The following is an 18,253-nucleotide window of genomic DNA, read 5'->3' on the forward strand; positions in this document are numbered from 1 at the left end:
CGTAAGAAATATAAATAAATAAATAAATAAAATGGCCAAGCTGCACACCCTGCTTTATAATGTGATATTATGCTGTTTCAATAAATCATTAGCTTAATACCAGTATCACAGTGTACCATACAGTCTAATATGTGCATGTAAAGCAGCTGTACAGGAAAGAGTACATTAAGAGTAGCATAGCAACTAATGGTTTCTACCTCACAACTCCAGGGTCTACGGTTCACTACTGACCTCTACATACAGTTTCTGAGTATTTTATGTTCTGTTAGTATCTTCATGTGTTTTCACCACTTAGTATAATTTCCTCCCACTAAAATGTTATTTGATGGTTATTCTAAGCTTCACATTTATAGTGCTTTGATATTGTCCTAATGGCTCAGATTGTGGTTGATCTAACATTCCAATGTGTATTGCATTGGTATTGTCCTCATGGCTCAGATTGTGGTTGCTCTAACATTCCAGTTTATATTGCTTTGATATTATCCTTATGTCTCAGATTGTGATTGTTCTAACATTTCCATTTATATTGCTTTGATATTGTCCTTATGGCTCAGACTGTGGTTGCTCTAACATTCCCATTTGTATTTCATTGATATTGTCCTTATGGCTCAGATTGTGGTTGCTGTAACATTCCCATTTGTATTTCACTGATATTGTCCTTATGGCTCAGAGTGTGGTTGCTCTTATATTCCCATTTATATTACATTGATATTGTCCTTATGGCTCAGATTGTGGTTGATCTAACATTCCCATTTGTATTGCATTGATATTGTCCTTATGGCTCAGACTGTGGTTGCTCTAACATTCCCATTTGTATTTCATTGATATTGTCCTTATGGCTCAGATTGTGGTTGTTCTAACATTTCCATTTATATTGCTTTGATATTGTCATTATGGTTCAGATTGTGGTTGCTCTAACATTCCCATTTGTATTTCATTGACATTATCCTTATGGCTCAGATTGTGGTTGCTCTCATATTCCCATTTGTATTGCATTGATATTGTCGTTATGGTTCAGATTGTGGTTGCTCTAACATTTCCATTTGTATTTCATTGATATTCTCCTTATGATTCAGATTGTGGTTGCTCTAACATTCCCTTTGGTATTTCATTGATATTGTCCTTATGGCTCAGACTGTGGTTGCTCTAACATTCCCATTGTATTTCATTGATATTATCCTTATGGCTCAGACTGTGGTTGCTCTAACATTCCCATTTGTATTTCATTGATATTGTCCTTATGGCTCAGACTGTGGTTGCTCTAACATTCCCATTTGTATTTCATTGATATTGTCCTTATGGCTCAGATTGTGGTTGCTTTAACATTCCCATTTGTATTTCACTGATATTGTCCTTATGGCTCAGATTGTGGTTGTTCTAACATTCCCATTTATATTGCATTGATATTGTCCTTATAGCTCACATTGTGATTTAAAAAAGGTCTAAGAACTATTAGTTCACTTACTTAAACAAGCAAATACACTACAATTAATTGTCTTAAAAAATTCTGTGAGTTCTTTTTGAAGCATTGTGGTAGCTGTAAAGTCAAGTAATTATTGTTTCACTTTAACTTTGTATAATTAGAATCCTAATTATATTACCTGGGACTACACATTTACTGTTTTGACAGGTGATACTGAAAACACAGTGCTCAAAATTATAACTACGTATATAGCTACAGTATGTATTCTGTTTTGCAGAGAACCCTGTTTGCTTCAGAAGGGTCACTATCAAGTTCTGAAGACTTAGTGACAGTAAAAATCCATTACACTTTCACAGTAGCAGTGAGGGTGAACCCAAATATTTCCGTGGCTGACTTACAGAATTTAATTAATTACAAATTTAAAGATCATAGAGGGCAACTACAGATCAGGTAAGAAATATGTTTTACCTTTCCTCCACATGTAAATTTCTGCATCTGTTTAAACATTTCTGAGGTACTGTGCTACTTTGACTACAGTATACTAGGACATATTTGTCTCTTGCTGATTCCAAAGTAAAGTATGCATTTTCTTTAAAATGGTAAAAGCTGTGTATAACATTCATCTGGATGTTCTGACTTCAGGAGTTTAAAACGACAATACAAGCGCAGAGATGCTGTACTAATTTACGTTATGTTGATGTATTTTTATTTCATGTCTTGATCTCAAAGATTTCAATCTTCAGCTCATTTCTTGCTAAGGATTTACATCCAGCCAAAACTGTGCATGTTTCCTGCATTCATAACTGCCCTCCTTCCAGAAAACACCCACATTAAAATTATTAAGTAAAACATCTTCGGATGGATTTAGTAGCTGTCCATTTTATATTTTAGCGTGTACTCCCCAAAGTTGTTTTATTCATCTGTATTAGTTTGTTTTAGCAGTTTCCTTGAACAGACCGTGGTGGTAACCAACGAGTTTTTACTTATTTTCGACATTTTCCATTTGGTTACCTTCAGCAGGTTTAATTGTTTTTGTCTACCCACATTAAAATTATTGTACTTTTAATTATTCTTTAAAAATCATCATCATTTCTAATATATTAGGGAGTATCATTAGGAAAAGTACAGTCGTCCCCCCAAACCCATTGTTTTGGAGATTTCAGGATGATATTTTGGTAGAAAGTGCTGGGAGAGAGGGGTTTAAGGAATAAATATGTAATGTTTAACAAGCAGACAGTTTGTGGGATGGGTATACAACAAACTAATTACTCCAGGTGGGTGGTATAAAATATAAATATGTGATGTTTAACAAGCAGCCAGTTTGTGGGATGGGTACACAACAGACTAATTACCCCAGGGGGTGGTATAAGGTATAAATATGTGCTGTTTAACAAGCCGACAGTTTATGGGATGGGTATACAACAAACTAATTACTCCAGGGGGTGGTATAAAATATAAATATGTGATGTTTAACAAGCAGCCAGTTTGTGGGATGGGTATACAACAGACTGATTACCCCAGGGGGTGGTATAAGGTATAAATATGTGATGTTTAACAAGCAGACAGTTTGTGGGATGGGTTTACAACAGACTAATTACCCTGGGGGTGGTATAAAGTATAACTATGCGATGTTTAACAAGCAGCCAGTTTGTGGGATGGGTATACAACAGACTACTTACTCTGGGGAGGCGGTATAAGGTATAAATATGCGATGTTTAATAAGCAGCCAGTTTGTGGGATGGGTATACAACAGACTACTTACCCTGGGGGGTATAAGGTATAAATATGCGATGTTTAACAAGCAGCCAGTTTGTGGGATGCGTATACAACAGACTACTTACCCTGGGGGGGGGGGTATAAGGTATAAATATGCAATGTTAAATAAGCAGCCAGTTTGTGGGATGGGTATACAACAAACTAACTACCTGGGGGAGGCATAAGGTATAAATATGTGATGTTTAACAATAAACAAGTTTGTTGGATGGGTATATGACAGGCTACTTAACCATCTATTTAATACAAGCAGATACATAAAACAGCCCAAGGACATAACTAGGGCAAGGGGCAGGTTGAAGGGCACCTGCCCTAGGCAGAAATGGTTACAGGTGTGATGAATAGGTGCCACTAGTGTGGTAGTGCCATACGTAGGGTAGGATAGGATATTGCAGCTTCATAAATGAATGCTGATACTGCATTTATGGTCATGGCTGAAGTGCTGAAGCTCAGTGTGTGGAGGCAACTGTACCAAACCGCTTGTTACATTGCACATTTATTTGTAGCAAACCACTTGTTACATTTATAGGAGCAGAAGCAGAAGAGCTTTTTTTGGGCTTCAACTCTGAGAATACATTATTTGATTTTTTAAATTTTTCATAGGTTTGTAGATTCATAGGAGATACTAGACTAAAGGCCCAAGAGCCCTTTGAAGTCTAGCCATATTTAACTTGAGTTTCCGAGTTTTCAATAGTTAGGGTGAATGAAGTTCACAGAGATATTAGCCTTTGGTATGGTATCTAATACAGACTGCCACTATCCATGAGAGACATGGGTGCCACCCCAGGAGTAAATTTACGATCACCCATCCATTGACCTAGATTGCTGTTGAAGAGGGCCAGGAAAGGGCTTTGCTTCACATGAATGGGAAGCTTATTCCAGAGAAGGTGTAGTCTCTGAGAGATGTATCTATCACTCCAGCATGATTCATTTACATCGAAAGCTAGGTTAAGATCACTGAAATGAATGACCTTCATGCAGTTTGATTTACAAATGTGTACCATTTCCATCAGGGCCAGACTGCCTTGTAGGCCAGATACTGATCATTTATCATCCCTCAGTAGTCTGTAGGAGACAGAATACAGTGATAGGGCTTTAAGTCTTTCCGCATAAGATGTATTTTGTATACCCTGTATCTTTCTGGTGAGAAACCTCTGGGGTTGCTCCAGCTGTTGCAGATGTCTGGTGAGGTACATGCGTAAGGGTGCATTGTACTCAATTATTGGTCTGATGAGGGCCGAGTACATGAGAATTATAATGTCCTTTGATGTGATGCCATGCCCTTAATTATGAGTTGTGCCTCATAGCAAGACTTTCTCACCACTGTGGACACATGGTGGTTGAAGTTCAGATTACTGTCAACCTGAGTACCTAGATCACGTACCACTGGGTCTACTCTAAGGGGGGAAGCTGTCTATATTGTAATTATTTGTGCTCCTCAGTTTTGCTTTGTGTTGAGAGGATGCCAGTTTTGTGAACCACACAGAGTGCCAGATGACCAGATGAATCATTTGAGCTCGTTGTATGGACAAGACAAATTGCTTTACAGAATTTTGTTGTGTATTTGATCTAAGCAGCAAGGGGCAGAAGGCATCAGGGCAATGAAGGACAGAAAGCAACTTGTCATAAGCATGTAAAACACATTAAGAAATATAGACCAACAATGTTTTTGTTTTTATTCAAAAGAGTAAGGCTGGCAAGCTTGTTGTTTTCTGATGGACACTCACTGAGCCTGTGAGAAAGATGATCTTGGCATTCCAGGTAACCACACGACAGACCCAGTAGCCCATAAAACAGACACCTTGTGATCAGAGGTAATGACTGTTATGACAGCAGCAAGCAGGCCTATTGCACAAGTAGGCAATGGTAAAAATTAAACAAAGATTTGTAAAAGTTCCACATGCACTGGACAGTAGATGTTTTACAAGGATCATTTCTTTGCTTTCTTTTATCTCCTCTGTCTATCCTTCTGACAGTTACCCTGATGTCCCATGTCCTGGCTGGGTTCTGTGACTCTCTCCTCAACCCAAGTCCAATACCTGCAATTTTGCCAGGGCCAGCAAGGATTCTAAGGATGTCCTGGGGGAGATGTGCTGTCCAACGTTGATCAGAGGGCTTATTTTATTTGGCTTACTCCTTGTTTCTTCCTTGTCCCCCGTCTGTGATCCCTATGGTTTGTCCGAAAGGCAGTTGTACAGTGGAGATGTTCAGCACATTGCTTTGCCTCCATGGCAGCCCAGCCATGTCTGCACCCTTTCCCGTCTTGGACCACACCTCCCAACAGTGCTGTCCAAAGCCTCCAACATAGATTTAAGCAGGAGATGCCCACAGGTCTACCCACTTGCCCCCCAGGATGAAAATACCCATCCCTCTCTGCCACTTTGTCTGATGCCCGAGCCACTAATTGTACCCAGGTTGGCTTGGCTGTACTCAGGGGTTTATCCTTATATGCTGCCAGAGTGTCTCAGATGTTCACAGGGGTGGTGGAGGAATCAAAGATTTTCATTAAGGGTGATTCATTCATTCATTCACTCAAAAAAACAAAACATGTCCTGTCAACAAACAGCTGACATAAAATTACAATTTTCTACAATGTGTTTTTGACCAATTTTAGCCCTTCCTGGTGGCCAAGAGGCCTCAGTATCCTTTTGTTCTAGTTATTCCTCCTGACCCCGTTGTGTCTTAGGACTCTAGCAGAAGGAATGTAACAAGAACTGTGGATCACGGCTGATATCTACTGGGGTTAAGAGGTATTAATGCATGTCACAACACTGTCCAGTGGCTAAAAAGCAAGGTACAATGCTTGCTTTGCTGGTATCTGTGTGAGTGACTCATTTTGCATGTCTACAATTCTAACTGTCTTCCTCACTTTCTCCTCCTCTGGATCTTCCTGCTCAACGTCCGGCCTGTACCAGCTCTCTCTGTCCCCTCCCCTCCCTCCCTTGCCCCCCCCCTTCTCCGCCCACTTCCTCTCCTACTCTTTATAGCTCCTGCTTCCAAATAGACGCCATCTTTATTTACCTATTCTACCCCTCAGCTGCTGTGCTACCCTGGCTTCAGCGTCCGCACCCAAGTAGTAAGTTTAATATCTGTTCTGCTTATTTGAAACACAGGACTGTACATTGTACTTTATCGGCTGTTTTAAATGTGAGTTTATGTACTTGTTTCTCCCATTGCAAACGCCATATAGATAGCGCATTGCTCACGAAACTGGCGTCTACTCTGCAAGGGACTTGTTTGTTGTCATTTTTGTTTTACTGAATATATTCTAACTAACTTATACTGTTTTCCGACCTGTATAACTGAGATAGCTGACAGTGTTAAATTAAGCAGTGCTAGTTGCTGAGGTTTCCACTTATGTAACCTGTATAAACTTAAAAGAAAAACAAAAAGAAAGCTCAAATCTTAGTTTCCAACCTGCAGCATTTCGGCTGTACCGTAACTGTTTGGGGCTTGCTTTATTATTTAGCTAACCCAGTGCTAGTCGCACAGTACTTACACTAATGTCTCCTAAACGCTTAGTTTCCTAGGTGTAGCTCCTGGCTGTGTTCTTAACTATTTAGGGCTTGCTTTATTTTAACTGAATCCATGCTAGTCGCACTGTATTCAAACCATTTTAACCTGTAAATGCTTGTTTGTGTAGCTCTTGGCTGTGTTTTTAACTGTTTGGGGATTGCTTTGATTATACCTAAATCCATGCTGGTCGCACAGTATTCAAACCATTGTAGCCTGTAAATAATTGTTTTCTATTGTGAAGCTCACCGCTGTGATTTAACTTTTGGTGCTTGCTTTATTTAATCAGAATCCTCAGCTGTTGTCCCAAAATGTAGTTCTAGGTATTTGCTGTGCTTGGTTACACTGGAATTCCTACAGTATTCATATCGCCTGGCTTCTCATTGTTTCCCCGAAGCCTCGCAACTCAACTAGCTGTGCTTATTTAAGATTGTATGCTACTTTTAATTCCTCTGTGCACAAAGAACTGTGTATCTCTGTTATCTACCTGTGTTTAGCTGTCTCAGCATGATACTGTTAAGAGTGTAACCTATGTTTTTTGTTTTTTCTCGCTGCAATATGCTTTATTTGTTCAAAATGACTTTATGTATGCTTGACAACTGTCTTCTTGTGTACCTTTGATGCCTCCACTGCTATTTAAAATCTTTCTTCTTTTTCCTATATGTTGTAGCTTGGGCTCCTGCCTACCCTGCCCTAACCTCCTGAAAGTACCCCCCTGAACACTCTGGCTAAGAACCGGCTAAAACGAACTCTTAATCCAAAACTCTAAGGCTTTACTGCTCCCTGAGTTCTTCCTGCAGCAAGGATTTTAAGAAAGTATGTGTACTACTGAATCACTTTGCAATTTATAAGTTGATTCTACTAGGTCGCAGTTCGCTTCCCTGACAGACTAGCCAGCAGCCACTACCCCCTCTTCTTTGCTCTCCCCTTAATTTCAACCCCCTTCTCTGCTGCTTTAAGTTCTCCCCGTAATTCTTACCCCCTATCCTGAACCTCGATAGCTCCTTCCTCCCTTTTCTTGATTCTCTCTCCCTGGGGTCTCTACAGCTTTATACTGACTGACCACTAGGTGGTGCTCCTCTACCTTCCTGCTGTCCCCACTACTTTTCCCTCTCCTTCCTCATCTCTCCTAATACTGCCCTCTAACATCTCTTCCTCTGCTCTCTCCCTCTCTACTGTCCAGGAATCCTATCCACTCTTCGCTTTATATACAGCCCTCCTCTATCCCTTCTCTGAAGTCTCTTCCTTCTCCCACTGTCTTTCTCCTTTACATCTACCCTCTACTCCACTTCTCTGCATATCTCACTACCCATTTCTCATCTCTGCTACACTTACCTTACCCATTTCACAACTCTGCTACACTTACCTTACCTATTCACATTCTCTGCTAAACTTGCCTTCTGACTATTCCCTCTTTACTGATTGTCTTCCTCACTTTCTCCTCCTCTGGCTTTTCCCACTCCGTTCGCCCTGCGGGCTCACTCTGCTCCCCTACCCTGCCCCCAAATTCCACCCGGCCCCAACACCTCTACATTTATCCCCCACTTACTCCTCCCTCCATTTCTTTCAACCAATCACAGATTTTTTTCCTACTTCCTCAATCCTACATCAATTATCCAATCTCAACCCCCCTCTCATTTCCCCGCCCACTCTTACTCCTCCCTCTTCTCACTACACTTAAACTTCCCCTCGCCTATCCATAATACATATCTCCCTTCCACTGCTTTACCTTCTCCCCACAACTGCTTCCTACTTCCTTTCTTATTTCTCCCTTCCATACCCCACCCATACCAAATATGCCCTCCCAAATCCTCTTTACTTTCAGACTCCCCTTCTCATCTTGCTTATTCCTCTCTATCATGCTACTTCGTACTCCTTAAAATCTCCCCCATACCTACCTTCTACTCAAGCTATCACTTTCACTCACCCGCAACCTCTTCTACTCTCTCACTTCTACTCCATTTCCCCCTCCCTTATCCCAACAAACCTACTGCACATTTTCCATCCCAAACTACTCTCCTCCTCTACAAAAAGCTTCTCTTATATATTTCCAGTAACCCCAAACATCTTCCTACAATCCAAACCTAAAAGGCAAAGAGTTATTTTGTGTAATATCCTAGCCTTATCTGGAGACATTCATCCTAACCCTGGCCCCTGCCTCAGTACAAACAACTCCTTCCCACCTTCCCCTTCCTCCCTTACTTTAAATAAGCCTCTCCCCCCTTCTCCTTCTTCTCCTACTTCCTCTCTTAGCACCCTTAAGGTTTTCACTATCAATGCCCAGAGCCTTAACAACAAACTTCACCATGTTCATGCTTGGATCAATCACAACCAACCTGAAATCTTAGCCATCTCTGAAACCTGGCTAAAACCTCATATTTCTGATTCTGAAATCCTACCCCCAGGTTTCAACATCCTCAGTAGTGACTGATTAAATAAAAAAGGTGGTGGCTCTGCCCTAATCTACTCTAACCTTCTCTCCATAATCCCCCTTCATATCCCAACCCCACTATTCAAAAATACTGAAATAACAGCAAGTCTCCTCCAACTCAATAAACATAAAAATATCTGCTTCATTTCCTTATACATCTCCCCAGGCGATAATATCTCCACCCTTGAGAATATTCTCCACTGGGCCTCATCTGAAATAAAATATGAAACCTTTATTCTAGGTGACGTCAACATTGACTGGAACAAAATCAACACACCTTCCCCCTCCCTAGCCATTAACCTTTTAAACTTCTCCCAAATAATCCATTCTACAACCCGACCTAACAAAAACCACCCCCAGGGTCCATCATAGATTGGATTTAGTCTCCCATCCAAACAAAATCTCTCTCTCTGGCACTATCCCTGACTCCTTTAGTGACCATCTCCCTGTCTTCATTCATCACTCAGCACACCCCTCCCAATTCCAACATTATTACATTCAAACTTGTAACCTTAGCAACTTCAACCCCACAAATTTCTCTAACATTTTCAAACAAATCAACTGGCAAATCCTTAACACTATCTCCCTTGACAAGGCTGTAGAGCATTTTAACTCTATTTTCCTAAATACTCTTAACTCCCTCACCCCCCTAAGAAACAAACAAATCAAAGCCAATTCTGCTCCTTGGCTGACCAAAGAGGCTAAACATACCATGCATCTCAGAGACAAATCCTGGAAGCTTTTTCAGAAAAGTAAACTGTCTTCTGCCTTGCTCCAATATATCCAACTCCGCAACCAAGTAAAAAAAAAATAGTCTCCTTGGACAAAAAAAATACTACAATAAACTTCAGTCCATTAATAATAAAAACCCAAAACAATTCTGGAAATCTGTTAACTCTCTTCTCCATCCTGGGTCAAGAAATAACCCCTGCCCTGACCCTAATTTAACTGACAAGGAACTGAGCTCTCACTTCAACATTTTCTTTACAGATTCTATAGCTAAGTTAACCAAAACATTTCCTGACAATAATCCACCCAACTTCCTAAACTCTCCTTCCATCATCCTTAATAACTGTCCCTCTATGTTCCAGCACAAACCAGTTTCCACAATGTTCATAAAAAAGCTCTTATCCAAACTAAAGCCATGCTCTAATGCCCCCGACAACATTCCCCCCTCCTTCCTCAAATGCACAGCCGATTGCTCTCCCAATTAATATCCTGATCAACCGATCCTTAAAAGAGTCATATGTACCCAAACTTTGGCATTCAGCCTACATTCTACCCCTTCACAAAGGAGGTAAAAACACCTCCATTTCTAACTTCTGCCCCATAACCCTACTCTCTCCAATATCTAAAATTCTAGAAAAATGTGTCCACCACCAACTTTTATCCTACTTAACTCAGAACCAGTTACTTACACCCACCCAACACGGTTTCCATCCTGGCCACAGCATCATAACTGCCCTACTCTCCTTCTTAGAAACTGTTAATCAAGGCCGAGATTCTGGACTTCTTGTATCCACTGTTCTGTTAGATCTTTCTAAAGCCTTTGACACCATCTCCCATACACACCTTCTCTCTCATCTTACCAACCTTAATCTCTCCCCTAATACTCTTTCCTGGTTGTCCAGTTACCTTTCTGACAGATCTCAGGCTGTCAGATGGAAAGACTCTACCTCTTCCTTCTTACCTACACCTACTGGCGTTCCTCAGGGATCCATCCTCGGTCCCATACTTTTCAACATCTTCATAAATAACCTTCACACTGTCCTCCCTGACACTACAGTCATCCAATTTGCTGATGACTCTACCTTAGTTTGTGCCGCCCCCAACTTTTCTGAACTTCTGTCTAAAACACAAATAGCTTTTTCCACTACAAAAAACTGGATGCACCAAAACCATCTCTCCCTCAACTCCAATAAATCTAAAATACTAATTTTCCTCCCTACCAAGGCTTCTTCCTTTGACAAAAACTCTTTCAACGTCCTAAGCCAAACCAACACTCCTATAGAAGTGATCCCTTCCGCTAAACTCCTTGGCATTACCATTGATGAATGCCTCAAATTTGATCTCCACATACAACAGAACATAAACAAAACCCATCAAAAGTTAGGTATGCTCTACAAGAATAATCAATTTCTTTCAAACTCCTCTAGGCACACCTTAGCAATCACCTACCTCCTTCCCTCTCTACTATATGGTGCCCCTCTTCTAACTAATCTGTCTGCTTCCCTCACCTCTAAACTTGAAGCTTGCTATAATAAGATCTCTAAATTTGCCACTAATTCCAAAACCTCAACTCACCACTGTCTTACCCTACAATCTCTGAACTGGTTAGAACTCCCTAACCGCCTTGACTATCTCCAACTAACGACCGATTACAAATTAATATTCTACCCAGAAAAATGCCCAGCCTTATCCAACATCCTTCCCCCTTACATCCCTAACCGATCATTGAGATCTGAATACAAAAACCTAATCTCCATTGACAGACCTAAACATCCCGCTGGCCAGCTACTTCTATCTTTCTCTCTAGGTAGAACATGCAACTCTCTCCCTCCTTCACTTAGGACTATACCTAACACAGAATCCTTCAAGACCCAACTCTTCTTACACCTCTCTTCCAAATGGAAATGTTCTTGCTTTCACCATATATAAATCCCAGGGATTTTCGACACTAAGCCCCTCTCTACTCCTGCACCAATCTGCTCTCTGATTTAATTTCTAAAAACACCTAAATAGATTTAGCTAACTCTCAGTTGACTGTAAGGATGTAAATATTGCTAATTATAAAAAAAAAAAAAATTGTTGTTTTCACTGTTCTTACTATGTATACTTACTTCTTACTATGTATACTTACTTACTATGTATCTTCCTGACTGTTTGTACATTTCTATTGTATTTTATTCTCATGCATTTGTAACCTTGATTGTACTGCCTTTGGAGCTTTTCTCCCTGGGCCTCCACTGAAAATGGGTACTTCGTGGCCCAGTGGACTTCCCCGGTAATCAAACTGAAAATAAATAAATAAATGTGTTTCCTTTGTGGGCTAACCAGTATTACTCTTGAGTAAACCTCCCTTACTACAAATTGTCTCCTGCTCCTTTTCCCAGATCTCCCATCTGCTTGTCATCCTCACCACACTCTGCAATTTGATTTGATCCCTGAATTAATCCTGCTCCTCCTTGTCAGATAAGAGATTTATTGTATTGTTTTGCACTTCAGTTAACTGTATTAAAGTGTTACTGCTTTATTTTTGCTTTATTTGCTGATTTTGCTCTTTAAATTATTTTAAACCCTCATACTGCACTGTTTGCTGATTGCCGAGAACTGCACTTTTGAGAAGCCTGCTAGGCAGTATCACTGTGTAATTTGCTGCTATGTTGCTGGTACTTAACTGTTGTATTCCTGCACTTCTAGTTGAGAAAGTCTACCCTTTTACTTGGTTGCATAAAGAGAAACTAGTTTGTGTCAGTTACTACTTTTCAGCCCTACAACAGCTTACTGACCCTCCAAATAGGGACAGGAACCCTGGACGTGACCTGTTTGGGTCTACATTATAAAGTCGAAGCTTTAGGTAATCAAAAAACTAAAGTTTGACATCAAAACAATGAAAGCTGTAAACATCGAATGGCCACTTCTACAAATTCTTTCATAGGGAAAGAATTCACTGCGTCGGAGGGAAAAAAATGTTCAAACCCTAATCGAGTGGGGGGCTTTGCCCCCCACACCCTCCTAGCTAAATACACCAAATCCGAGTTCGCTCTACACTGGAGAAAAGAGCATATTCCTGATAACGGCCAAGCAAATCCTTTCTCTAGATCAAAATATTAACTGTGTGGTGTGAAATAAATCCAAACTAAGCGCTATAAAAGCACCCCCCACACACACACACACACACACACACACACACAGACACGATCGAGTAAAACCACCACCACATAAAAATTAACGTTTTTAATAGTAAAACTGGTAAGCACTTTTGCTGTATAAAATAGCTTTTTCAGACCAAATGAGGGCATAGAACATCCGCATTTAAATAGAATTACATCACTACCTGTTACACAACCAACCAATCATAGGAATCACATGTTTAAAGATATAGGTACCTGATTTCTATAAAACATGAAACAAAAAAAAACATACTTCTAAGAGGTATATAACAGAAAAAAAATCTAAAAAATAAAAACATAATATAAGTTGGCAGAAATTATTTCTTCCTCAAACCCTAAGATTTTAAAACCGAGTGTAGATGGGTATGTTTATTTAATCCATGGCCCTTATGGGGCTGCAGTGAGTTTATCCATCTAATCTCCCTTAACTCAGTCTCATTTTCTACATCCCCCATTCTAATGTCAGTCCCCACCACATCTGTAGCTATAAACTTAAAAGTGTGGTTAGCTCCAAATGTATTAACATGCTGTTTTACTTGGTCGTATTTCTGTGTGTGTGTGTGTGCGCACGCGTGCACTTTTTTATCGCTTATCATAGTTTAAATCCACAGTGAGCACCCTGGCAGTGCAAGGCTACAATGCCTTCAACACATTTAGGCCATTACTGCACAAGCATGAACTAAAGGTGGAGGTGTCTCACTCTACATCAATAACATGTTCGCCTCAAGGCTGGTCAAACATGATGACGTCCTTCAGCTTCTCCATTACCAAATTACAATAGGCAAAGTCTCATACCATATCCTTGCTAGCTACACATCTCCCTCTGTGACCCAGGAAACCTAAAGCTCATACTTAAACTTACTGGAGACACTCCCCATTCAACCCAATTCCATGCTCATGGGCGACTTTAACTACCTGAGAATAAACTGGGAATCATACATGACTCTAAGCCTGCAGACCCAGAGATTTCTGGACGTTGCAAACATTAACGCCCTGGACTAGATAGTCCACATCTCCACATGGGAGAGAACATACTGGTCCTCAGTAATATGGAAGAATGTTGCCCCCAACGAAGTGTAATGCCCTCTGTAGTAAGGTCGGTCCTCCTTTTAAATAAAATAAAACTTGTGACTCCAGCTAAGCCTATAGCATTTAGGAACTATTCTAAGGAAAACTTCCTATTAAGTGACAACCTAATTAAATTTCAAGACGTCCTATGCAGAATGTTCACAGACACTCTGTATAATCTTGTTAATAAATGCATAAAGACAGCTGGGCCTACTGGACATAAGCTCAGAAAAAACTCAAAAGCAAGCCACCCTAGTGGACCCCAAACATCAACAGGCTGTACAATGTAATGAGAAAATCAGAGCAAAAGTAAGGAAATAGAACACCCAGCATGAGAGAACCTGTCTCATCAGTCTAAGCAAACAACTCATAGGAAAAAGCAGGTCTATGAAAGCTAATTTTGAGGTAAAAAATTGTCTCTCAGGCCAAGGGTAAGCACAAGGCTTTCTTTAGCTATGTCAAAGGTAGTACACAGTACACTGTGCCGGTACCATGAACCAGCTCCCCACTCACTCAGCTCTTCAAGTGAAGCACAATTACAGATCTACTCCCCCACGCTCTTCGATTGAACAGAAAAAAAGAAAAAAAAAAGGATGTTCCTAATATTTCAACACCAACGAGGTGGCCAGATGGACAACACACCCTCCTCTCTCCTACCCAGCCATTCAGGTCCCGTTTCTGTGTTCTGCCCCTAACTTTCTTCTGTTTTATTAAAAATAACTAAATAAATAAGATTTCTTTATTATAACGCAAGCACAAGTGCAGCAAATATTTGCTACAGTTTATACCCTGCTTGCATAATGTGCTATGGTGCTCAGATTTTAGATTAAAAAAAAAGTTTTTTTTTCCTAACTTTAAACTGTAGCACACTGTTTGCTACAATATAACAAGCAGTTGCTACAGTTTAGACCACATACGGAGTGCTACAGTACTCTGGTTTGACTGCAAATGCAATGCCAGTTTTAAAAGCTGGCATTGCATTAGATGTTAGGATCGGCTAACCATGCCCCCAGCACTTTGATGCCGGGGCAGTTACCCCTCTCACCCTGCCTTAGCTGTGCTACTGACAACAATGTGCAGAGCAAATTGTGAATTAAGTCACTTACATGGAGCCAGAATATATAGCAAATGTACTTGCTAACAAATTCAGTTCTAATTTTACCTCTCCCTCCCCCACCCCTCCCCGTCACCCTTCAAGAAATACCATTGAACATAACCCACCCAACCATCACAAGTGGAACAGGTCATAAGCGCACTGTCTAAGGCCAAGAACACTGCATCACTAGTCTCAGATAATATCCCAGGATACCTACTACAACAATTGACTTCAACAATTGGCTAAAATTCTGGTGTCATTCAAAGGGGATCCAGTATTTGTCTGCCTGGGACGACATGGGTGAGACAGGCCACGATGCTTCACCAGAGATAGCCTACACGTGTCACCCCTGGGATTCCGGATACTGGCTAAGGCACTTGCCACCCCTATAGTGCCTTTTTTAGGCAAATCTCAAAAAACAAAACCACCATGGTAATTGATACAGGCAAGCAAAAACTGAAGGTAATGCTACTGAATGCTGGAAGTCTTAACCTAAAAATGCACTCACTCTAGGCACTCCTTAAAATAGAGAATATCGATATCTGTGCAGTGACTGAAACCTGGTTCAAGGCTTTAGAGCGCACCCCTGCATTACCAGGATATAACTCATACCATACCTTTCGGCCATCAAACCAGGACTGGAACACCAAGGGCAGAGGTGTGTCCATATTCATTAAGGACAAACACACCTCCAGGCTAGTTGCCCAACATAATTCATGTGAAATTATCCAAGGACAACTAATTCTGGGCAAAACTGCAATCCATCGACTACAGATCCCCCACCATGCCCCAGGATTCCTCCTCCTCGTTTCAGATCCGACCATAAACTAATCACACTAGATATCCACATCCTACCCCATCCCACACTAAGGAAACCACAGTAAAAAACTACTCCAAAGCCAACTTCATGCTTCTTAAGGCAGAAGTGGCCAATTTCACAACACCCATGCAGATGGATAATACAGTTACCACTGCCGAATCTTATATAAATGCACTCTATAAGCACCTACACAAGTACGTGGATCATGCTATCCCTAATAGAACCAAGAAGCAGTCTTCTATAAAAAAGAAACCAATCTGGTGGTCCCCTGCTATTAACAAACTCTACAACAGAAGGAAGAAACTGTTGCGAAAGAGAATGAAATCCCAAGAGTGGAGGAGCTCCCTGGTCAGCCTAAGCAAGAAGCTGAGATCCCTCATAAAATTCTCCAAATCAAACTATGAAAACAAGATCTGCACTGACTCTGAGGACAACCACAAAGCATTCTACAGCTATGTCAAGAATCTCAATGGCAACACCCATATCTGCTCCGAATCAATGGCACAAAATTCACTGAACCAACTGATATCGCCAACAGCCTGGCTGATAGGTTCAGTGCCAACTTTACCCCCCCACCACCTCCTAAAGGGCCCATATCCATACCGGATGAATGCAGTGTCCCTGCAATCACAATTGAACAGGTGAAAACTGTGGTATCGAAAGCCAAGAACACGATACTATGGGACCGGACAATATCCCTGGATGCGTTCTACATGAACTCCAGAATGAACTAGTCTCCCACCTAAGCATCATGTTCAATCATAGCCTCTTGACAGGCTTTGTACCCATTGAATGGCACATGGCAACAGTTGTACCACTCCACAAAGGGGGAGCCACCATGGACCCCAGGAACTATCGCCCTATTCGTCTGACGAGCCTGGTCTGCAAGCTCATGGAACTCATAAACAAGGATATTGATAACCTCCAAACTCTGGATCCCACCCATTTCGGATTTGTGAAGGGCAGATCATGTCTCCTGAACTTGATCAACATCTTTGAAACAGTCACCAAAGCCGTGGACATGGGTAAGGCAGTCCACACAGCCTATGTTGACCTCGCCAAGGCCTTCGACACCATCCCCCATTCTGATATCATAGATAAACTCACCAAGCTGGGTATAAATCCATACATCACAAGATGGGTCACCAACTGGCTCACAGACAGAACCCACACTGTAAAAATTGCAGACTTCGAGTCTGACTCCAAACCTGTAACAAGTGGAATACCACAAGGTTCTGTCTTTGGTCCCCTCCTGTTTGGGATCTCCTTCTCTGAAGTACAGGCCACTACAGAGGGCCTCTGGCTGAAAAAGTTTGCAGATGACTGCAAATTGAGTGCCATAGCTGAGTCCCCAAACAACGTGGACATCCTGCAAAAGGGCCTCACTGAGACTGATGCCTGGTGTCAGAGCCATGGCCTCAAGCTCAATGCCAAAAAATGCATTGTCATCCCCTTTGTTAAAAACCCTGTACCCAAGGACTACCACATAGGCAGCAGCCCACTTAATGCCGAAGGCATAAGAGACCTCGGGACTGTAGTGGACAGTAGCCTCTCCTTTGATAAACACATCACCACAGTAGTCAGAAAATCGTTCTACGTGGCACACCTCATCATGAAAGGATTCTGATCCAGGAAAAAGGAAGTCATTGTCCCCCTCTACTCGGCTCTCATCAGACCCATTATAGAGTACAATGCCCCATTTGGAATGTACCTTACAAGGCATCTGCAGCAGCTGGAAAGGCCACAAAAATACCTCACAAAGAGGATTATAGGACTCAAACAGTTACCCTATGCTGACTGCCTCAAAAAACTCCAGCTTTACTCCATAGCATATCGCCTACTCCAAGGTGACCTCTGCCTAACATAGAAAGCTATGTCAAACCCAGAGCTGCTGGACATACTATAACTAAAGAAATCCCAATCCCTCAGAGCCACACACTCTAGAGACCTAAACCTCGTCTCCACAATTAACAGAACATGCTGGAGGTTTAGATTCCTGTCCCAGAGACTCCCCATACTCTGGAACAAGCTACCTATCTATGTCAGGCAGAGTTTGTCACTAGCACTCTTCAAGAAAAATCTCGATGAGTGGATGGGTAATAGGAAATACACCCTGGGAATCACTTTGGTGGCTCTGCTAGACAGAGGCGCAGGTAAATAGCATCCATGAGTGGCGAAAGCCAGGGAACCTTGTTGGCTAGGCTTACATAGGCCCTAGTGCCAATAGCCTAGTACC

General features: G+C 41.4%; 1 protein-coding gene across 2 annotated transcripts in view; it reads left to right on the top strand.

Moving 5' to 3' along the window:
* Window positions 1–18,253, top strand: part of NOXA1 (NADPH oxidase activator 1) — a 546,660-nt gene that overhangs the window by 463,897 nt on the left and 64,510 nt on the right. For both annotated transcript variants that reach the window (XM_044058837.1, XM_044058838.1), the window contains exon 12: window positions 1,701–1,873. In XM_044058837.1, coding sequence (XP_043914772.1) covers window positions 1,701–1,873 — 173 coding nt within the window. The remainder of the gene's footprint in view (window positions 1–1,700; window positions 1,874–18,253) is intronic.

Source organism: Protopterus annectens, chromosome 16.part0 (assembly GCF_019279795.1).
Source record: "Protopterus annectens isolate FY-2018-M chromosome 16.part0, PAN1.0, whole genome shotgun sequence".
Lineage (NCBI taxonomy): Eukaryota > Metazoa > Chordata > Ceratodontiformes > Protopteridae > Protopterus > Protopterus annectens.